At 32.2% G+C, this 22075-nt stretch overlaps 4 protein-coding genes across 6 annotated transcripts; 2 read left to right on the top strand and 2 right to left on the bottom strand.

Moving 5' to 3' along the window:
• Positions 1–9240: 9240 nt before the first annotated feature.
• Positions 9241–12342, bottom strand: LOC122500780 (glutamate--cysteine ligase regulatory subunit). Of its 2 annotated transcripts, XM_043609867.1 has the most exons (7): positions 12187–12342; positions 11940–12092; positions 10895–10957; positions 10691–10808; positions 10396–10595; positions 10194–10308; positions 9241–9823 (listed from the first exon to the last, which is right to left on the bottom strand). In XM_043609867.1, the coding sequence occupies exons 2-7, from the start codon at positions 12024–12026 to the stop codon at positions 9681–9683; spliced, it is 726 nt and encodes a 241-aa protein (XP_043465802.1). In that variant the 5' UTR covers positions 12027–12092; positions 12187–12342; the 3' UTR covers positions 9241–9680. The 2 variants fall into 2 exon arrangements, with proteins under 2 accessions (XP_043465802.1, XP_043465801.1); XM_043609866.1 differs by having other exon boundaries at positions 11940–12248.
• Positions 12343–12689: 347 nt separating this feature from the next.
• Positions 12690–13928, top strand: LOC122500781 (transmembrane protein 14C). The gene is made up of 3 exons (XM_043609868.1): positions 12690–12895; positions 13241–13430; positions 13610–13928. The coding sequence occupies exons 1-3, from the start codon at positions 12820–12822 to the stop codon at positions 13668–13670; spliced, it is 327 nt and encodes a 108-aa protein (XP_043465803.1). The 5' UTR covers positions 12690–12819; the 3' UTR covers positions 13671–13928.
• A 353-nt stretch (positions 13929–14281) lies between these two features.
• LOC122500778 (INO80 complex subunit E) lies at positions 14282–17328 on the bottom strand. Of its 2 annotated transcripts, none has more exons than XM_043609864.1 (6): positions 17171–17328; positions 16155–16311; positions 15801–15982; positions 15513–15678; positions 15275–15447; positions 14282–14489 (listed from the first exon to the last, which is right to left on the bottom strand). In XM_043609864.1, the coding sequence occupies exons 2-6, from the start codon at positions 16296–16298 to the stop codon at positions 14405–14407; spliced, it is 750 nt and encodes a 249-aa protein (XP_043465799.1). In that variant the 5' UTR covers positions 16299–16311; positions 17171–17328; the 3' UTR covers positions 14282–14404. The 2 variants fall into 2 exon arrangements, with proteins under 2 accessions (XP_043465799.1, XP_043465800.1); XM_043609865.1 differs by having other exon boundaries at positions 16155–16320; positions 17171–17312.
• Positions 17329–17641: 313 nt separating this feature from the next.
• Positions 17642–22055, top strand: LOC122500777 (protein phosphatase PTC7 homolog). The gene is made up of 5 exons (XM_043609863.1): positions 17642–18175; positions 20030–20209; positions 20289–20487; positions 20654–20910; positions 21564–22055. The coding sequence occupies exons 1-5, from the start codon at positions 17950–17952 to the stop codon at positions 21611–21613; spliced, it is 912 nt and encodes a 303-aa protein (XP_043465798.1). The 5' UTR covers positions 17642–17949; the 3' UTR covers positions 21614–22055.
• Positions 22056–22075: the final 20 nt, after the last annotated feature.

The following is a 22075-nucleotide window of genomic DNA, read 5'->3' as shown; positions in this document are numbered from 1 at the left end:
TTAAATTTCTGTAAATGCTCGTTTCCTCTTATTAAATACTCGAGTGATTTATATACAAAGATTTTTTAAATCTCTTGGACCTGAAATATGGTGTTTTTTTAAACAAAATAATTAATTTTGAGTCTTCTAGGTAAGGTCTGAGTAATTTCGTTATAAATAAGTGAGTATTAGTTAATTAACTTTAAGTATAAACAGTTTTAGTAATATCTGTTTGTCAAATTTCTCACAATTTGACATTGAAGACCAAGAAAATGCAATTCTCCATAACACACAGTGTTAAATGTGAAAGTTATTTATATCTTTTGTCACAACCAACCTAAACCTCTAAAAATTTAACAACATTTTCTTTAAACCACATCTATCAGTATATTAATTTTCGTAAAAAACTGTGTTATTTCTCTTTGCGAGAGAACCTTCTTATAATGTTGACGCGTCGCAAAAATTAAACTGTTTTAGTATATCAGACGCACGGACCCTGAGAAAGACCCAGAGAGCGATTGAACCATTGCAAAGAGAAGGGGTAAAATGTCTCCTTCTTCTTTGTGACCATCCAATCGCTGACTGGGGCTTTCTCACGGTCCGTGCCTTTGATGTAGTCAAACTTTTCGTTACATGCAGATCACAAATCAGAAACATCAACTTTTTGGATTTTATGGATATCAAAAGAAAAACGTATGGCAATTCGATTTCCTGGGAAAAACTGTAAATAAAAAGGAAGATAATTCTTATTCCCCGATAGAATGAGGAACTTAATCATGGCGAAATGGAAGTAGCGTGGAGTGGACCGAAAAGTGCATGTGTTTTCTTCAGAGCCACAATTGGTAAAGCGGGTATCGCAACCGATCATTGAAAAGATCGCCATTCGCCTGCGACCATCTGTGCATGCATCATTCCTTTTAAATGCAAGGTTACGTGTCGTTGACGGTAATCAAAGATAAGGAGGACTTTCGCGTCCTCGAAACTGTTGAGTTCTCCTCTGTAGTTTGCGGTCTGCGTCGCCGCAAGCCTTTACGGGTTATGTTGCCGGGGATCATTAATATTCTTGTGGGAGAATAAACACGTCGTAGAGAGGCTGCTTTCGCAACTTGTAAACCCTTTCTAGAAGCACGTAAAAGCGAGTCGCGGTGGCTCCTGTGTGCGTAACGCAGAGGACGCGCCGATCCGACTCGATTTTTCGACCGCACCACAAGAGATATATCTCTCCCATTATCCGTCTCTCTCGCCCCCTTGTGCTCTCCTTTCCTTCCGTCCTTCCTCTCTCGCTCGTTGGACCCTGCCGCGGAGACAACATAAAGATTTAAGACTCCGAGATGCGCCAATAAACATGCTGTGCCCAGTCTACTGCATTCGCTTCTGTTCCTCTTCTTTCCTCTTCTCTTCTTTTCCTCTTCTTTTCGTTCTGCTTTCGGAGCTTAGAGACAACTGCACGTGCGAATGCGCTTTATTCCATTTTATTCGCACGTTCTTCCTTTCTTCGAGAGCTACCTTGACTTTTCTTAAAGACAGCTACTTCGGAGGCATTACATTCATAAAAGCGCTTTATAAATATTTATGAGCCACTGCTTTTTCTTTTTTTCCGATATGGCTTTTTCTACTTTTTTAGTTTTTTCTATCTATAATATTATTGAGACGGAATTTTAAATGACATTTACGAGTCACTGTGCGCAGCAAACCAACTTTCCAATTACACTGTAAAAAAGGGAGTTAAATTTTCACTCCCCAGGGGATTCTATAAAAGTCGCACCCATTTGGATGTTAAAGCGAAGGGAGTTAAAATTTACACAGAAAAAATAAGAATCAACTCCAAAACGAAGTTAATCTAATAAATTAACTCCCTTTTGGAGTTGATTTTTAACTCGAAAAATTTCACTCCCAACTCCAGTGATCATCAACTCTCTAAATTTTTTACAGTGTAGACTCAAATTTTGATTTAGACACTTTTTCTAATAGAAATAATTAATTTAATCTTTTTGTTGTTATTCTAAGCTAAAACGCTTATTAATACCTCCTAGTTTACTGTGGTTCTAAATTGCTTACTGTGGCAATTTACTAAGAATTAACGGTTCCAAAAATGCGAGAAAATCTTAACATAATATCATTTCAGGTCATTTAGAATTATTTTTCTCAAGGGACACTCAAATGCAAAGCATATGCTTATCTTCGTTCGTGAATTTGTGCCGATAACGTGCGTGATTGCCATTAGTCTGCAATTATGCCAGCACGAGTGCGCCAGTTGTCGTGCAAACCTACCAGCGACGCACGGTTGCTGTTTAATTAAAATTATATCGTTAAAGTTCTGAAATATTTAAATACGCAGATGTTAATCACAAAAATAGATATTCTGAAGAATAACGAAAAAAATTCCATAGTCCTTTTCACTTTATCGTCCCATTAAAACCAAGTGTAACCTGTCATAAATCTACTCCTTACAGACGTTAACTTTAATAACTTGGAAACCCCAAACCAATTGTTAGATCGTTTAAAGAATCCTTTGCGGTTCCGAATCACTGTAGTAAAAATAGAAAAATATCACCAATGTTATTCAATTTTCAATACCGCTGACAAAAGAATAATATGACTTTATGGGTACTGATCCTAACAGCATCTGGTTCTGGATATTCAGGATATCTTACGAATGTCCTAAGGACATTCGGAAACCATTATCTCCGTAGGATGTCCTAAGATATCTTAGGGATATTTTAGGATTATCCAAATTTCTGGATGTGACTAGGACCTCAATGTCCGTTGCTCTATTAGAATATCTAAATCTTTGGTGATTACAAAAAATTGAGGAAGGTAATATAAATACTGAATCAACAAATCAACAAAAGAGAATACTTAGAGATTATGTAATCAATTATTGTCTAGAACAAACGGTATGGAAATCAAATTCTCAATATTATTCTTTTTGGCTAGTGATTGATAAAAATTTGTTTTGTCCGGAGTTTATAATTAATAGTGAATTGAATACTTTTCGCAGGCAAATAAAAGACGTGGTGGAGGATAAAATTTATTACAGTGAAGATTTCTTGCAGGAGCAGATTGTAAAGAACCAAGTGCATCTGCAAAGCTGGTAACGGTTGAAGTTGACAGCGGCGAGTAGCGCATGTAATATAGACCGTATAGTGGCACGGGATCACGCATTGACAGGTGATGCAGTCACGGAATTGACTCTCACGATGCTCTTGCTTTGCAAAGTGTGCGCCCTAGCATTGCTGAACGCTCCTTTTATTGCTCTTACCCTCCAGGGTCGGATTAGTATATCCCACGTACAAATAACAGCATAACATCATTTTACTCCATTTTTTACTGGAATTCATAATTACCGCATCAATTTTCGTTTACCGACGTGTGGGTAACTCTTTTTTATTTTCTCTAGGTGGGGAAGATCTTATGTTCGCTTAAAAATGTAGAATTACCGTCATCATGGTAATTACCGTCATCATGGATCAACCAATCGCAACCAATATCATCATCATCATATTATGATAATGATATCATCATATTATGATGATGATATCATCATATTTTCAACCAATTTCAAGCGTCATCATGGTATTTCAACCAATTACGACCGTCATCTTGCCAAATCCAGCCAAAAAAATTAGCTGTTTTTCTATTATGATTCTCTATTTTATAATTCCAGACACAGTGTTAAAAACGACGATCTTTGTTATAATTACAAAATGATCTCATTAGAAGATTTTTAGGGTCCTTGAATCCATGATCAAAAACCGTCGGCATTCCATTTAGCCAAATTCAATGAGACTGTGCGCGGAGTTGTCAGCAACTATCATTGAATTGAATAAGCAAGAAAATGGAGATTAACGAACGAGAAACGGATGTGCACTAAAGATAATAAGAAGCTCGTGTGGAAATGGATATTTTTCCCAGGGTGCAAATGAATGTTGGGCCGATCCTGGCACCTTTGTGTATTTGTAAGGAGTGGCGAGCTCGTTCGCTTGGTTAGTTGGACGGGCGAGCGAGTAAATGTAAACGCTCGCTCCTGTGCGATGCAAAGACGGGTATAAATAAGCGGCTGTCGTTTGCGGAAGAAGAAAACGGGCAAAAGGACAGAAATAAAGAAGAGAAGTCCAAGAAGAAAGGGAGGCAGCGACAGAGAAAGGAATAAATAAGGCGGGGTGGGCTGAGAAAAGAGGGAGCCGGGGCCCACGGGAGCAACAAGGAGAGATCCCGATTCTTTTGCCGTGCTACTCGCTCCCTCGATCTACTATACTTTTGCGGTACCGATCGCGCATCTCCATAGAAACTTTCCGCACTGCAAACTCGAATCTGTGCTAAACAGGTGTACCGAGATCTCGTTATCTCCAAAGAGAAGGAGAAAAATTTTTTTTCAAAGAATTTCTTCGCATTGTCAAGTCTGTTCAAGTCGCAAAGGGAATCGAGTAGATCAACGTGGGTGATGCTCCCCCATCCAATTCGAACAAATTTACAACCTGATTTTGCAAAACTCTCGATTAGATCCTAAGAGTCTTCAAAACCTCCAAGCGCAACATTTTGATGAATTTTCTCCCGACTGCGAAAGATGTTAATCAATTACAAGCCAATTAATTTTGCAGATTGACCAAAATGACAATGAATGATCGAATGATAAACGATGAGAGTTGAAGTGGAGGAATTTCGCAGTGAACAAAGGGCCTTATGAGAATCTGGAAAAGTGGAAGTAAAGGTATCTATGAGATGGTCAGGGGGGTTGTTCGCAAAGACAGCAGTAGCAGTTCTCCGTTTTGCGATGTCGTACTGTGCGTACGCAAAAGCAGAACCGAACAGATAAATGCTGAAAAGAGGAACAAAACCGACATTATGTGGCATTAACATACAAAGTATGTCAGACCCGCAGTTCGAGGCATAACATAGTATCGCGACGTTCGCATACTCCGCCCGCCACTGTCTTCCAGTCCTTGCAAGATGAGAGCAACAGTTGGAAGAGGAAGACGGAGAAAATGCGAATATAATCAGGGGCGGATTCGTATTCACAAGTCTTTTTATTTATTTATTTCTTTAATTTAGCGAACAAGAAACAATTTGTTAACAAAAACTTTAGTTCTCTTTCACTATTTTTTATATCTGAAGCTCTAAATGTTACTAACAACTTCTTTTTTTTTTATTTCTAAAAATTGAATTTGAAATCAAGAAAGTTTGTGTGGTTCGAGATTTTAATGAAGAACTGAAATTCCAATTAATGTTTCCAGTGAATATTTTTGAATGAATATTTGTTAATATCCCTAAAATAATTGACGTGCAATAAAATATCTGAACTCCTGGCATGATGCTATAGTAGAATTCACAAATGAATTTTGCCTGCAGTTGTTCCTAAACAATAAAATTATATTATTGACCCTATTGTTTAGGAACTGCTTCAAGTACAAGGCTTTTGTAGATTTTACTTGTAGATTTTACATAAAATAGTTTCTTATTTGCAACATTGATTCTGATAGTTCTTAAGATATCGTGACCACTCTTCAAAAAGATAACCACGTTTTAGTCTTGCAAATTAAACTTATCTTGTTTCAAAACCTTGTGATTCCGAACCCTTGTTTGTTACCGTTCATGTTATAATATTTATGCAAAAATAGTTTTAGTAGATTATGGAGCGTTTGTAGGACCTGAATAATCCGTCCTATGAATAAGCCCTTCACAATAATATCTTAAATTAACTTTTTATTATTATCCACTGATCACGGACAATAGTTCACAACTCTAATTCTTTGGGGAAATTAATAACATTTTTATTATAATGTTGTTATGGTAAACGGTAAATTATGTTATATTTAATCTAAATATACAAAATTCATCTCTATCTAGATCATTAAATAGCATTATAAACGTTAATTTTGCAGGAAAAAAATAAAAACCAATAAATTTTCTTTTAGGTAAATCTTTCAGTCATCAAGGAATTGCAATATATGCAAAGAAATGTTTTTCTAAGTTATCGTTCTTTGAAGAGTGGAATTAATGGGATGTAGTCTAACAGTGCCGTTTCCTTTTCGATTATATCTCTCGCTTACATGGCGAAACATTTTCCGGTGCCAATTTGCCACAATGTGATGGATTACTTGAAGTCCTGTTTTTCACTTGAGAAATGAAAAGAAAAATATTTTTAGGAAACATTGATTCATTCATTAATGTTTCTTTCATGATAAAAAATAAGTTTCGCAATAGAATAAAAATGTTTTTAACTTAATAGTTATGGAATAAAAACTTCGTAAGCAGGTAAGAATTATCTCAATATCATCATGAACTTCGGAATCTCTAGTTGTAAAACTGATTAAACTTGAAATAATTCTTTAAATCTCTAATGCTTTTCAATGTCGTCAAAGTTCACTGAACATTGCAAGCAACAAGAAATTCAAAGCGTCGTAGTCAGAAAATTAATTAATTTCATAGCATTCACAAAAAATTGTTGATAAGAATGTGGTAACCAAATAAACATAGATTGTGGGAATATTTAAAAGACGGACAATAATCACCACAACGGCTCGACTTTGTAGAAGCACTAACACTAAAGCCGGGGATCTTAAACATACTGCATTGTGGGGGAGATCTATTTTATTCAGTGACAGAGAACATAATGAAAAGGAGAGACTCGAAGAAGAGTCAGTCCATCGAGTCTTCTAAGTGTCAGGAGCTGCATAAATTCAGTTAGTCCGGGATCTTCGCAGGTAGACAACAGAGTCTATCAACCAATGTTAGAACAGTTCGAATGCTGATGTTTTTAGAATCTGGCGAGGAATATGCGATTGAACCGAGAAAAGAATAAGAGATTGAATCCGGACAACAAAAACAAAAAGTAAATATCAGTTATGGAAGTTAAATACGAGCAAGCGGGACCAGTAGTTCAGAAGCTACGAAAGGGTAACTAAGAAGAAAAAGACTGAAACAGTTTTAAAGAAGGAAGACGATAAAGAACCGAAGAAACCGACGAGAGGATCAACAGCGGTGATCAGAGTCGCCGAGGGGAAGATATATGCCGTCGTTCTGAACAAACTCCATAGGGAGGTCAATCCAGACGTCCGCCACACGAGAATGGTAGGGGCAAGACCTACCAAAAAGAGAGACCTGATTAAAATCGAAGACAACTTTAACAACGACGCTTTCACCGCGGAAGTAACCGAGGCAGCAGCATGGGTACGGTACAGTCGGTGGATCAAAAAGTTACTCTTCGATTGCCCCGTCCAGGAACCGAGAGTTCAACAGGCGCTGAGAAAGATTCCCGGGAAACATATCCAGAAATTATTTTAAGCTTCACTGCTGCAAACAATGACTACGCTCAAGGTTCCATCCCTGGAAACAATTTTGCTAATTCTCATCATGCAATCGGATAGGTCAAGTTATCTGCCTCGGTTACTTGTTTTTATATCGAAATGTATCTTTGCTAAACATGCAACTCCTAACTGGATCTGTATCCTTAATGATCTTCTTAGCCCCTTAAGTATATGACAAAGATTTCTCTTTTGCCTTCAAGCTACACTACGATGGCTGTGCTGTATGATGTATGCTATTGCTATATTATAGCCCTTCTACTTTTAGGTTTGATTCTATTTACCGAACGGTTTAGAAACTTTTGATCTCTTCATCGTCCCCCTTTGCAACAATAAAAAAGAACGTGCCACAAGGAACCATACGGTCCATTAATTTTTCCAGACTGCATGTTGTAAATCTTTTGGGATCCACCGGAATCTATAAGCGTATCAGATCTGCATTCTTTCAAAATTTAAAAAGACAGAATAGAAGAGAAGATGCAGATATCAAAATTTTTGAGACCGACTGTTAGGCAGGAACAATACTTCTTGTTTGCAAGGAGAACAGCTAAAAAATCGAAATGTAGAAGTGGATCGAGAAAAAACAGGAAATCAGCATTAAACAATATTTCTGATTGGGCAGTTCACCTTCAATGCAGAATAGAAGAGGTAAACTAATTATATCAGATTTCATCGAAAGATACAAAATTGAGATTGGATTGTAATTAATTCCGAGGTTGGTCCAATTTAAAATTTATTGCCATTGATGTAAATCCGCTCCTGAATATAATCCAAAAGAAGGGAAGAAATCGAGAGAGTGGAGAGAGAGAATGAAGGGAAATGAGAAGCGTGTGGACGATGGGAAGAAAAAGAGATGGAAGTAAAGAGGGATGGGCGGCGAAAGAGAAAAGAACATTCACAGTGGCTTCTGGCTTGTGCAAGGCAGGGTGATGAAGGGAGAAGAAGAAGAAGAAGAAGAAGAAGGTTCGGGTGCAGCCTGCAGCAGCATTTACGCTATCCGAGTCCGCGTCCTGTTTCATCGTTCGTTGTCCCATGTGCCACGCGGTGCGCGGCTTAACGTAAAAGGGCCCGCGACCAAAGGAAGATCCACGGCCCAAGAGCAAGACAGGAAGGGAGGCAAAAGGAAAATCGAAACCTTCGTATGTACATATATATGTAGCAGCGAGCACGACGAGTCCCAGGGACACATATACACAAAACCGAGGGTTTCCAATGTCTTCCCTGTCGCGCTGCAGCCTAATAGTAAACTTTCAATATCTGCTACCGCTGAAAGCAGCTTGAATTTGTGATTTATTTTCCTTTCTTCAAAGCAAAATCTAACATTAAATATCTTCGCATTGTCACATGACAATGTGGACTTTTGACTTTTTGCCTGTAAACTTGTATATTCTTTTTTATGTTCTTGGTAGTCCCAAAATGAACTCTTTTTCTAATTTTTAAGTATAATTAATATTTACAATTCTTCCAGAATCGTCTGAAGGGAACATTAAAGGATATATCATAGGATCAACATTTGGTCTAAGACAAGCTATTGACAAGCTTTTCAAATATTTATCACAATCAACATTTAACTGTTCATGAACAAAAGCTTCTGATGATTCTTGGTGCGTCGCAACAAATAATTTAGTTTTGTAGTTTACATTTTTAATTCACTGCAATTCATTTTACATAAACTTTTAATTTTTCTTTCTAGTTTATATTACTTTTACTAAAATAACAAACTCGAAAATTCATGGAACATGAACTCAAAAACAACATTTAAATGAATTTTCGGATTATCCTTTGCTTAATATTATACATTTCCCGAAATCTAGGGTTAAACTTAAAGTTTCCTCAATCTTAAAAATGTTAGTTGCAGGAGAGTTTCAGAATAATAGGAAGAAAAATAATTTAAAACAAGTACTGTTGACGGATTTTTCAACTTATATTTATGTTCACCACAAAATGAATAAACTTCTTTTTCCATTTATAACAAAAAAATATTTATTACATTTCCATATATAAATTATCTATAAACTAGTTTTTTCGATAGAGTATCTACACCGTGAGTAAAATATTTTTCATATAATCATCAAACAGTATTATGGCAACATCTTATTTCGTGCCCACTCAAACAAAATGTCATTCAGATAAAATAACTGATTAGAAATATTAAATATAATACAATTCAAAAGACATTTTAATTTTAAATCAATTATTGTTCATTTTTGTACGATTTTTAGCTGCTAAGTTTCTGTGTCTCTCAAATATTTAAATGCTTATTTGGCGTGTGCTGAAACTTTGTGCTATTTGCTTTTTTGAGATTGAAGTTCTTATGACGCACACGCACACAATTATATCAAAATAATTACTTAAAAAGAAACAAAATTACTTCAAAACAGATCCACTGTAAAAATTCTATGTAGGTTTGTCTAGATAGACCAAATAGCCCTTTGAAGAAAGAACTCCTCGGCACCTGAGGTGGATTTGGTAACGAGCGACCCAATGCAAATTTGCACTATTGCCAAAAATTTCCATTACAGATTCTTTCGGCAATATTTCTGTAAGAATATTTTATTAATATCCAAGACCATAAATAAATTAAAGTTCTTTTTTGACGAAGAAAACTTTTTAAATCGAATTGTAAGATTATTAATATGTGACGCGCTCTGAAGAAAGGTACCTAAGAAGCAAAGGAATTGTAGGCTATGTTTGTGTTAGATTTTGATTAAAACTTCCTTTTGCAATTGTATAAATTTGAAACTAGTTTTTATTGAATATTTTGTAATGAAGACTTGAACATTTATAATTTTTAATAGTAATTGATTCCTTTCTTGAATTTTTCTTCAAAAATTATAAACATAACCTAAAATTTTTTGCTTCTTATGTACCTTTCTTGGAAACGCGTCATATGTAGTTTCTAATACTTACGACACGGATCATTGTGAGTTAATAATTGTATATCATTTTCCTTGGAAAATTCTTGTAAGGCAGGTGGAACAACACAGCAAGACGCTAAGTTAATTTGAATAATATTCGGTTTAACCTAAAATAAAGACAAATATCAAGAACTCAAGAACCGAAAGTAACAATTTATTAATTAATGTATTTAAGTTAAATGTTTATTTCTCACGTTTGCCGCTCGGAAAAATTGTATAAACACTTCAGTGTCGACATCACTGAGTCCAACACTGCAAAGTTTTCCAGATTTCTTCAATTCCTCAATAACACTCCATAGACTTTGCAAAGAAGTTAAAATATCACCAGAATCATCGGTACTTTTATATGCAATTACCAATGATTCTATTGTATCAGTGTGTAAAATTCGGAAAACTGGAAATTTCAGGGAAAACATTATTCTAAATAATACAAAGTCATACTTTAATGAATAAACTATTAAGACCGCGGTAAGGTTATTGACAAAATACCTTCATCCAGTGCTTGTTTCAAAACTTCCGCTTTCGCTGTAGATATAAAAATTTTAACTGTAATTTTCAATTCTTTTCTGTCCACATTTTCCGAATCCCCTTCTCCGATTCCATTCGTCTACAGGAATATATAGAGAATGAATACTTTCCATTCTAATTTTGAGTTAAAAAATAATTTTTTGTAAACGGTTTTTATATACTTACGGTTGGTAAACTTGATTCATTGGATGGTGAGTCTTGCAAAACTATTTTCAGTGTTTCGATTAACTGAAAAATTGAATTACTTTTTAATTCCCTTCTCGAAAAATAAGATAAAAGATCATTCTTTTTATAGTTAATAAAGAAATCTTACCAGATCCATAAGAGAATATTTTATAATGAAAATAAAATATCTTCTAGCTTATTATAATTAATATAAAATATTTTTTTATGGATCTGGTAAGATTTCTCTATTAACTATAAAAAAAAAAAAAAATGCAGGAAAATAATAGGACATTGGGGGGATTTTCTGTAAAGCTTGATTCTTCATCAAAATATTTTAATTTTATTATTTATACAGTAAGAAAAGTTACATGTCAGTCATAGGCCAAGTAGTCAATAATACCAACATGACGGAAACATAACTTAACATTTTCGAATTGTGTTGGTATCACTTGATAATTACTACTTGCTTGCAAATAGAAGTGACGCACTTCTGCAACGTCTCGTGTGCAGCAATTAAACCTGACTGAAGTGATGTAAAAAATTAATTCAAAAAGATCATCAATTCTTAAAATATAGAGTAACTATAACCGGATTAAATTACAATTTCTTGTTGTGGCTACTATGAAGAAATATAATTATCGTTTCTACTTTTTAACATTTATTAACTTTTCTACCTTTAATTATCTTCATTCAAACAATTTTGAACAAAGCTTCTACTCAGAAAGTCGATTTTATGAAAATTTCGATCATAAATATATTGTTTAATTAGAAATTGATGAAAGCGTTCCAAAAAGAAAGAAGAGACTCTCTTCAAATTGCAACGCATTTGAAAAAAATTTATAAAATTTATATATTTACTTGTAATTTTTCAAGATAAAATGTTACAGTAATTTCGGACACTTATTATTCTAAAAATTTTAAAACCATCATTCTTTTAATTTCCAGAATAAATTAAAATAACCTCAAAATGTTAGTGCAGCAATGAAAAATAAAAAATTAACAGGCAATTGAAAGCAAAAAAAAAATATAAATAATGAAAATTTACCTCGTCCCTCGTACTTAAGCCGGTCTTTTTCTTTAATTCATTCAAGGAAAGTATATTTCCTGTCTCAATTAGACAATTTTTTGACATTTTGTTGTCGAAAACTTGAAGCAATGTTTGATGATCAAGAGACACGTATTAAATACGTTTTTAAAACTGAAATAATAAAGTTAATAAGGAAATAGAAACGAGACGTGACTTGCAGCTTGATAAATCCGTAAAATAACAATTACTATAATGACATAATTACAATTTTTATGATAGATTTTCACAATCGGTGATTGTTAACTGATAATTGCTAGCAGACGATAAAAATTTATTTCATATTTGGCGGGATTTTTAATTTTTATCGCAAAAAATCTTCTTTTAATAACTATACATTAATGTTAATAATCGAAACATTCAAAAGTAAATTTTCCACAAAAGTTTGGTATCATCTTCTATATTTTTATCTAGACTTTAATATAAATTGAATGTTATAAAAACAAAAAAAAAATCCCAAGAAGAAATTGGCAACATTGTAATATTGACTATATGAAAATTGTACGTATCCACCAAACTTGTAGTTTTACTTAATTTCTTTTATCTTAATTTTTAAATTTTATTTCGAATTTCGTATTCTTAAACTTTCTCTTCTTTCAAACAAATTTGATTTCATTAAAAAGAAAAGTGTTCGTTTATCTTGTAAAAAATAGAATTACAGTTGAAACGACAAACGAATCACATCAATCACGTGATCAAGTACATGTGGTTGGCACTCGGCAACAGCGCATATAAAGAAGAAAACAAAAATTTGCTTGTCACTTGAATTCTTGTCTCTTGATAAATTGATAACAATAGAAACCCTTTATTTTCCATTAAAAAAAAAGTACATTTTTTCAAAATGCCAGTCGATATTCCAGGGTTTGCTTACGCTACGTTTGTTGCTGCTGGTGGAATTATGGGTTACGTTAAATCAAGTAAGATTTATACACAAACAAATTTAAATATATTTAAATAATATATCAATATTTTCTTATTTTTGAAAAAAATGAAAATCCAATTGAAATTTTTGAGCAAGAACCTTTTTCTATAATAAAATCTCTGCATTCATTGTCAATCGAGAATTTCACTTCTTCGTATTTTGAATTTTGAGGTTATATATATTAGATTCTTTGATAAAATTTAAAAAAAGGTATATAAAAAAACAGTAACCAAATAAATTCTTTGTTATCAAGTAGCAATGATAAATTATTCTCTGGAAGGAGTAATCACAGAATTGAAAATATATTTAATCTGATTTAATTAATTAATTTGATTTCTAGATTCGATTCCATCTTTGGGAGCCGGTTTACTTTTCGGATCATTGATAGGATTTGGAGCTTTTCGTATCTCTCAGGATCCGAATAATTATGCTCCACTTTTGGGAACGAGTGCAGCTCTTGCAGGTTTGATGGGATATAGATTTTACAACACTGGAAAAATAATGCCCGCTGGAATAATCACATTGTTAAGGTTTAGTAAAACCTAAATTTCCTTTTAACAATTTTCGCTTAAATCCTAAATTCTCAAATCTTAAACCTAAAATTATTTTTTCATTAAAATATTTAATTATACTTTATTTATTTTGTTCGTTTGTTAATATTTAATTTAAAAAGAAGTTTTACTAATCAATTTTTCTCGTATGTTTTCAGTGCTGCAATGGTAGTTAGGATTGCAGTTATGCAACTTACAAAAACATCTAAACTCCAGTGAACTAGCAAAGAAACAAAATTTCTTTAAGACATAAAAGACATTCTTTTTTATTATTTGTTATAAAAGGATTTTTTTATCGTTAACATAGATTTATGTTTACAAAGTACTTACCGAATTGTTAACATTCTCTTTTCTGCGATTTAATGTCGACAATAGTGTTTTTTCAAATTGAATTAACACATTTTTCTTTTATATGAAAAAAACAATTAAATTTATTAAAATTTAAATTTCATAGAATAAAAGTTAATTATTTAATAACCGTCGCCTATTTATTTTTTTTTAAATTGAGCGCTTCAATGCAACAACTCGTTAGAGGCTCGAAAATTTTTCGAGCGTCGAACGAGTTGTTGCATTGGAGCGCTCAATTTCAGGAATCACAGTAATTTTTTCATGTAATGTTAGGTAAAAAAGGGGATTTTAATTTTTAAAAAGCAGATTGTAAGATTAAAGAAGAGGATTTTTTAAAAATAAGGTGACAAATTATTATACGGCTACTTTTATTTTAAAATTCTAATTTTACTGCATTCAAAGTAAATTATGAATTTGAAGGTGGAAATGGTAAAGAAAAAAAACTTTATGTTGAAAAAGAATTGAAATGAAATGAACAACTATTTAAGACTTATATATAAAAATTTATATTACCGTAATGAGTACAAGTTAAATTATTGACTAAGAATGAAACGAATGAGGTGCAAAGTGTCCTTAAAATAAAAATTATAAATAATTCAATTTTTTTATTCAGGCATCATGTCGACGCTAAGACAATCTTCGCCCATATTACTAGGTGAGGTTTCTAACTCGCCAACTTCATTCGATTCACTGAAATTTATAATCAATTATTTAAGAACTGTTCTTTGAATTTTTTTTAAACGAGGCTAAAGTCCGCAACATTTTAGAAAACGAAAACTAAAATGACTTATTTTATTTTTGCTTTAAATTCGTGTTATTTTTGAGCAATTGTTTTTAGGAGTCAGCCTACGCTGACTTATCCCCACTTTAGCGCTTTTGAATGTATTTCCCAGTCCCCACCAGGCGACCGAATTGTCGTTTTTTGACGTTAACGGTCACCTGCGTAGGCAGAGGGTTATTAACTTAATTTTTCTATCTTCATTAACACTTTAGTAATTTAGTATTTTAATATTTCAGTTACTAACTCCAAATGTTACATTCCAATTTTTGGACAAATTTTAATTCCTTCGACATGTAATGTAGAACTTTTTTATTTATTAGTAAGATATGTTTTCTTTTTTCGTTTTACCTTTGTTTTCATTTTTATATTCATTTTAATTTTAATATTGTATTAAGTAAATTCTGTTTTATCCTCAGTTTACATTATTTATTACTTATTATTTGATGTTTTTTGAAATTATTATTTAAAGTCTTCGTGTATTCTCATTATTGGTTTCTGTATTATTATTATTTTATTTATTGTTATAAATCGTATTGATTTTGAAACGTTGGAGTAATTTTTATATTAAAAAACCACTTGTCCGAATGTATTCGTGTAAAAATTTCTTTAAAAAAATTTCTTTTTTGATTTTCGTTTTTAAAAACGTTGCGGACTTCAGCCTTATTTTTTCAGTTTAGGTCGTGAGAATACAGACCTGTCTAAAGAAGGATCATTGCTAAACATTTCAGTGGGAACAGTTGGTGGAGCTTTTTGTGGAACGAGCTCCAGATACGATTGTCGTGATTCTAAGTGTCTCTCGACCTCTTCCGGAGTCATGTGACCATCGGAAATCAACGACATGGGCATGAGATTATTACTCGAATGAATCTGAAATTAGAAAGAAAGAATTATTATAAAAATAAGGGGAAAATAATTAAAATTTATATACATACTTTACGATTGCAAGGTTGCTTTACGGATTCGTAATTAATTGGTGGTGTATCGTAAGTTTTAGGTACTTTTGGAGTAGATTTTTTCTTTTTACTCGCACTCATTGGCTTCACTACAACTGGTGAATGGTGTGAAAAGTGATTGTTAACATTTACATCCATTTTTTTCCTGTTCAAAAATAAAAGAAAATTTATGGATCAAATTAGAAAAACTAAAATAAAAAATAAGAAAGAATAAATTATAGAAGGTAAGCAATTTTTACAAGATTGTTAGTAATTTTAAGGCTTTACCTTTTTGACGTATCGACTCTCGCCATTTCGTCTTCCGATGACTCGGTTTCGTCACTTTCGCTAAAAGAAGCATCGACTTTTTCATATTGAAGAAGTCGGTCGAGAAGAAAGCTTTTGTCTCTATTGACTTTTAGAAGCTTTCGTTGCGTTGAACGTAAAGCTTCTTGAAAACATTCATTTTCCTGTAAAATATTTTAATTTCTTCTTTAGTAGGTTTACTAATCTTATCACATAAATTTCCACTTCAAGAACGAAATAATTATTACAATAAAATTTAAATATTTCAGTAACATTTGAATACTTCAATACCATTTGAAAAGAAAATAATCCTAGCGGATGAAAATAGAAACTTACATAAATAAGAAATTTTAATTTCCGCTTAAGATTTCGATATTGATCTTTATAATTCGGTACTTCTTCCTCCGGACTGTCCTCATCTTCATCCTCGGCATCTGCATTGTTGTTGGCAATTGAGCGGCAATACCATCCTTCCAACATTGAACATCTGCAACTATTCCAACTTTAAGTAAAACAATTATTATCCAAAACAACTGAAAATTTCTGCTGACATTTTATTGTACCGTTATTTTTTGTCCCAATTATTTAATAAATTAATTTTTTCGATTTTTGTAAGACGTATAAAAGGTAAAAGAAAAACACTCTTTTACTTTTTTATAAAATAGTCTGGTAAAATAGTCAATAAAATAAACAACACGTCAATGAATAAACAAAATACAACAAAAATATAAAATATTTAAATTTACAAATCACAAACTTATTAAAACGAGTGATTAGTCAAACTGACTGAATCTACTCAAATTACAATATTCGTTAATAATTACCTCTTTTGTATTATTAACAATTTAATAATTAATAATTAATAATTTCACACAATCACTTAGTAAAATGCATCCGATTTTAGGTTATGTTTACACCTAGATACGTATCATTAAACTTCAAAGAAATTTAAATCTTCCACACATAAAATTGTTGAAAAAGTTTTAAAAATTTGTTTTTTAATTATAAAGATTTAGTTAGTTATTTCGGGAAAAGAACCTCGAATTAAGTTTAAGAATAAAAAGTATAAAATTAAATTTTATTCCTTAATTCTAAAATCATAGGAATTTTAATTTAGATCGTAATTTGAACTTTATAGAAAAAATTTACAAATTATTCTCTAAAAACCGATAAGTTTTAAATGTAATTAATAAATTAGGAATTTTGCAGAAAAAATGACATTACTTGAGAGGTTATTGTTTTGTTATGAATATAATGTATACAAAATAAGAAAACTTAGTTTCTTATGGTTATACAGTGCAATAAGGCGATGCGGGTTAGTAATTTTATAAATTAGAGGAAGTTTTACTTACCTGAAAGCAGAGAAATACTTTCTATATTGTAGCAAATGTTGAAGGCGATTGATTATGAAGAATATTAATGGAGAAAGAAAATAATAAGCTTTCTGTGAGTGACATCCATTTTAGCCATATACAAACAAAGTGAATCAAGGTTGGTACTCTGCGAGAAACTCTTGCGTTCAAACAGAGTTGTCTGTAGTTGAACCGGAAGAGCTTCGTTACATTACCACCAAGACGAATTAAAAATTTCATTTATTTCTTAAAAATTACGAAATCATGACATTGGACCAACTTTTGATTTACTGTCCGTCAAATTCTTAAAATAAATTCTCAGAAATGTAAAAAATGGAAGGTTATGTATCAAAATTCGTGGTAATGTCAAATACTCACTACTAGCGTCACTGGTGGCGAGGATCAACTCTCCCCGAACTTAAAATTTAGAAAGTAGGTGTATCACTGGTTCGCCATGCACATAGTCTGTGCTTATTCGTTCGCGGCTACGTTCAGGGGGTTCCACCACAATATCACGAGTGGTGATGATAATTCGGTGATATATCGTGAACGTACGAAATACGTCAAAATTTACAGTCTATAGACAATAAATCTGTCGGTACTTAATTTTGCGTGAAGCTATATTGCATCTGTGCAGCTCCCCACAAATTTCCTGGTTACGTAATGCGCTTGTGAGTGAGTTTATTTTTCAAACTTTTTTATGAATTAGTCGCGAGACTTTGGTGATAAGAGGCGAGACATGTGCGCGACAAGTTGGAAGTGTTGAGCTCCTCCGTAAAATGCAGTCCATTTATTGGACTGGGAGGGTGCTCTCTCGTGCAATTTGGAACGGATTCACGAATTTCTCGGCAATTGCCGAGCCGAACGTTGCAAAGAAGCGCGAGGCGTCCCTTGTCTCGGCAGTTTGCGGTTTTCCAAAGGACTTTGCCCGTGCTCGAATGCCCAAGGGTCAATTCGGCGACGATGCTTGGTTTAGTGCTAAATTTAAGGCTGTGGAAGTTATTGGTAAGTACTTTAATTTTTAATTTTAATTTTTAGTTTTCTTTAAAAAAAAATAAATCTATGGATACGATTCTAACCTCGAGCTTTGTACCCATGGAATAAGCGCTATGTTATGTTTGTCATTCAATGGGAAAGAGCCTTGGACCCCACAAGACATGTGACCCATTGAATGAATGATCTTTTTGAAGGAAAAATAAAATAAATGCTTACGAAAACTCGGAAAATTCTTTTTTGTTTTTCACTGCCTGCATGAACTATTATTTCCATTCTCCTATTGTCATTTCCAAGGTACCATTTTTCCCCCCTTTAAAGTATAATTATGTACTAAATTCTTTATTCCTCTAGTAATAGTTTTTTTAAATTTAAAACTTAGCAATAAATTGTTATTCTAACAATGAATTTGAAGTATTTTTGTATTAGACTTGTAATACGCGATTTTTTTAAAAACTTTTTTTAAAAACGAGTTTGAGATATTTAAAGCATTGACACAAAGGTGACAATGTTTATTTCGCAATTAGAACTCATTATCTGTAATTTTCAATGATTAAATTAACCTTCCGAGTTAATTCTGAAAAGGAATGTACCTATCAAATGAATTTGAGGACATATTTTAAAAAATTTTATTATTTGTATATTTCGAAATCATATCATATATTTATGTTTATGTACATGTTTATTATTCCTTGTTATTTACTTATTGTTACGTTTTTTAGTCCATTTATCTTTTTTTCACTTTAATTTCAATTAAGCTTTAAATTTTTATAACTTATCCAACTATGCACTTTGATTGTAAAAACAGCAACGATCAAAGTCCAAATACTATAGAAATTAAAAGAAAAGAAAAAATACAGTAGGTGTTCGATATCGCTCCTCTTATCAAGAATAAATATTTACTTAATCGTAATTTTCTTTATTATTACATTTTATTAAAAATAATTTTACATTTTATTAGAAATAATTTTATATTCTATTTATTATTACATATTAAATGTTATCCTATTTGCACTTAATACTTAACAATTAATAATTTTACAGACTTGTGTTTACATAATTTTATGTCTTTTTATGTTCCTCTTTGCAAAAAGACATATTAAAATTGTATTCAATTTTTTTTTTTCAATTTATCCTCTGTTTTGTGCATAATTTTTTTTAAATTATTGTTTTGTCTATAGTAAATTCGATTCAATACACAAATATTATTTTTTGTCATCAGCATGTGACATAATTTTTAAATATCTTATAATAAATATAGGCAATGTGCCAAGACTAATACATTTTATACATTTAGTCGCGAGATATTTTTAGTAGCAATCGTTTTATGTTTTCGCGGTTTGCTCTTCACGACGAATTTTGTGAAATATTATTATGAATACTAGCAATGTATTTGTTACTCTTTCAATACTTCTAGTTTTATTTTATACTTGTTTTCTGAATAGTTTAGAAATTTAAATTTCTTTTAGGAATTTATTTTTTATATTTTTAAATTGTATTTATTCGTATAGAATTTCCGGAAGTGTTGAAAAAAATTGTTATGACTTCAAAGAACTATAATTTTGTAAAATAAAATATACTCGTAAATGTTAAAAATTTGTTTTATTTAAAACTTACTTACATTTTTAATAAAATACGAATAAGTAAAAGTTTGTGATTTACATCTAAAATTTTTATACACCTTCTGTATAAAACAAATAAAAATAAGGAATTTTAAATATGTACAAGTTGTTGTTACTTAAAAAAGGGTCTTAGACCCTATCCTCTTTAGTAGTATCTTTGAAATAAACGAGAGTTCGGAAAATTTAAGACCAACGTCAATACATGTAATGAAGTAGTAGAAAAAAATGTTTTTACCATTTTCAGGCGTAGCCGATGGCGTGGGTGGTTGGATACACTACGGAATAGATCCAGGAGAATTTTCCAGTTTTCTCATGAGGACATGTGAGAGGCTAGTTAACTTGGGAAAATTTACCCCTACGGAACCAGCGGGTTTATTAGCGCGCAGTTATTACGAATTACTCGAAAACAAACAACCAATATTAGGTCTTTTGTCATATTTTTTATTGAAAGTATTATAATTAACATAGGCCCTAGTATATTAACATTTCTTGTTTATTTACAGGTAGCAGTACTGCATGTGTTATTGTTTTTAATAAGGAAACCAGCAGTATCTATGCAGCGAACATAGGAGATAGCGGATTTGTTGTTGTTCGAAAAGGAGAAGTGGTGCACCGTTCGTCGGAACAACAACATTATTTTAACACACCTTTTCAGTTGTCTCTTCCCCCACCTGGACACTCTGATCAAGTCCTCAGTGATAGGTAATATTCTTTCCAATTACAAATCAAAATACTCTCAATAGGTTACCTTGCGTTACTTTATCATATAAATGTAATTACATAATAAAAACTATTTTTGGAAATAATTTTGAATAAACTGAGTATTCTGAAGAAGAACGAATAATATAATAGACTTGCTGTTTTCTAGCCCGGAATCTGCCGACACGTCGAGTTTTGGCGTCGAGGACGGCGATGTGATTCTTCTGGCAACAGATGGGGTGTTCGACAATGTGCCTGACCAGTTGCTAGTCACTGAGATGCGTAAAATTCAGGGCGAGCGTGATCCTTGCAAGATACAAGGTGTCGCAAACACAATCGCATGGATGGCGCGCACTCTAGCTTTCGACGGAGCATTTATGTCTCCATTTGCGAAAAACGCTAGAGAAAATGGAATAGATGCTATAGGTAAGACAGGATTTTTGTAAATTTTTGTTGATCTTTTTATATATATATATATATATATATATATTTATTTTATTTTATTTTCATGTATCAACGGGCTTACAAAATATAAAACGCCCTTTCGTACAAAGTACTAATATAAGAAAAAGAAAGAAAAAAAAAAAGAATATTAATTACAATGAATAATTAATTATTTGATTACGCTGTGTAATATTCAAATAATAAGTTGCGCAGGGCAGTGGTAAAACGTAGAGTTGAATTTTCGTAAAAATTTAGATCATGTGCACTTTCATTAGCCTCACGACATATACGTTCGAAAACATTATTATCACCATACTCTGTTCTATGATATTTAACTTTGAAAAGAAGAAAATTACGTGATGGTTTGTAAGGCATATATACAAAAAAGATTTATCATAAACAATACAAACCCTTGAACAATAGCCTTTGTAAATGTGAATTAACTCCGAGAACCCAGGTAATATTTTCTTTCTCCCTTTGTCACAAACAAAAAGTTTGTAAATTAAGAAAATCAATACCGTTTTGATAGTTATTCTGACTCTTTGTCGTATTACAAATAAAAAAAAGAAAGTTAACTATAATTTAATTTTTCAAAATTATGACTTATTTTAATTGAATAATCATTTTAATTACAGGAGGAAAGCCTGACGATATAACGGTGCTGCTAGCGACCGTAGCGATGTGAAAATGAAACGAATTGTATAATAGTGCTCCCCAATCATTGTATTATATTCCATGTCATTGCATATAATGTAACTAGTTACACATGACTGTAAGCTCGTACGATTTCTTATTTCTTATTTAATGTTAAATAAATACGGTTCAAAAAAAGAAAATAACTTCTTCTCACACATTCGCATTTTCTCTATCCATTTGTGAAAAGTGACTGCGAATGATCGTCACTAGTGGTCTTCAAGAGAAGCGAAAAGAACAAAAGCTGAAGGAAACAAGTTTTTTATCGTGTTTTTCAATTTGTCGTTTGCAGGACATGGAAAACGTAGTGGTGCATCTCGTGCATCTTTGTCGTAGGTTTACGTTAATAGATTGTTATTAGGAAAACAAATTGCGAAGCGATACATAATGAACTGAAAAAATGGTGATAAATAAAAATTATTATTATCTTACAATGTTTCTGTCTTTTTGCCCA

This window comes from Leptopilina heterotoma, unplaced genomic scaffold (genome assembly GCF_015476425.1).
Source record: "Leptopilina heterotoma isolate Lh14 unplaced genomic scaffold, ASM1547642v1 Lhet_191, whole genome shotgun sequence".
In the NCBI taxonomy this organism is placed as follows: domain Eukaryota; kingdom Metazoa; phylum Arthropoda; class Insecta; order Hymenoptera; family Figitidae; genus Leptopilina; species Leptopilina heterotoma.
The sequence above is the reverse complement of the archived record's forward strand: the minus strand, read 5'-3'. Positions and strand labels throughout refer to the sequence as shown.

Bases quoted from the DNA above. Each gene is read 5' to 3' on its own strand.
- LOC122500780 (XM_043609867.1), bottom strand. From the start codon at position 12,026: ATGTCAAAAAATTGTCTAATTGAGACAGGAAATATACTTTCCTTGAAT. The intron at 10,596-10,690 runs GTATTTTGTCAA...TGAAATTTCCAG, and splicing joins GAAACAAGCACTGGATGAAG to TTTTCCGAATTTTACACACT. The intron at 10,309-10,395 runs GTGAGAAATAAA...TCTTTATTTTAG, and splicing joins AATTTTTCCGAGCGGCAAAC to GTTAAACCGAATATTATTCA.
- LOC122500781 (XM_043609868.1), top strand. From the start codon at position 12,820: ATGCCAGTCGATATTCCAGGGTTTGCTTACGCTACGTTTGTTGCTGCT. The intron at 12,896-13,240 runs GTAAGATTTATA...TTTGATTTCTAG, and splicing joins TATGGGTTACGTTAAATCAA to ATTCGATTCCATCTTTGGGA. The intron at 13,431-13,609 runs GTTTAGTAAAAC...GTATGTTTTCAG, and splicing joins GGAATAATCACATTGTTAAG to TGCTGCAATGGTAGTTAGGA.
- LOC122500778 (XM_043609864.1), bottom strand. From the start codon at position 16,298: ATGTTGGAAGGATGGTATTGCCGCTCAATTGCCAACAACAATGCAGAT. The intron at 15,448-15,512 runs GTATGTATATAA...TTCTAATTTCAG, and splicing joins AGCAACCTTGCAATCGTAAA to ATTCATTCGAGTAATAATCT. The intron at 14,490-15,274 runs GTCTGTATTCTC...TATAAATTTCAG, and splicing joins AATGATCCTTCTTTAGACAG to TGAATCGAATGAAGTTGGCG.
- LOC122500777 (XM_043609863.1), top strand. From the start codon at position 17,950: ATGCAGTCCATTTATTGGACTGGGAGGGTGCTCTCTCGTGCAATTTGG. The intron at 20,488-20,653 runs GTAATATTCTTT...GCTGTTTTCTAG, and splicing joins GATCAAGTCCTCAGTGATAG to CCCGGAATCTGCCGACACGT. The intron at 20,911-21,563 runs GTAAGACAGGAT...TTTTAATTACAG, and splicing joins AAATGGAATAGATGCTATAG to GAGGAAAGCCTGACGATATA.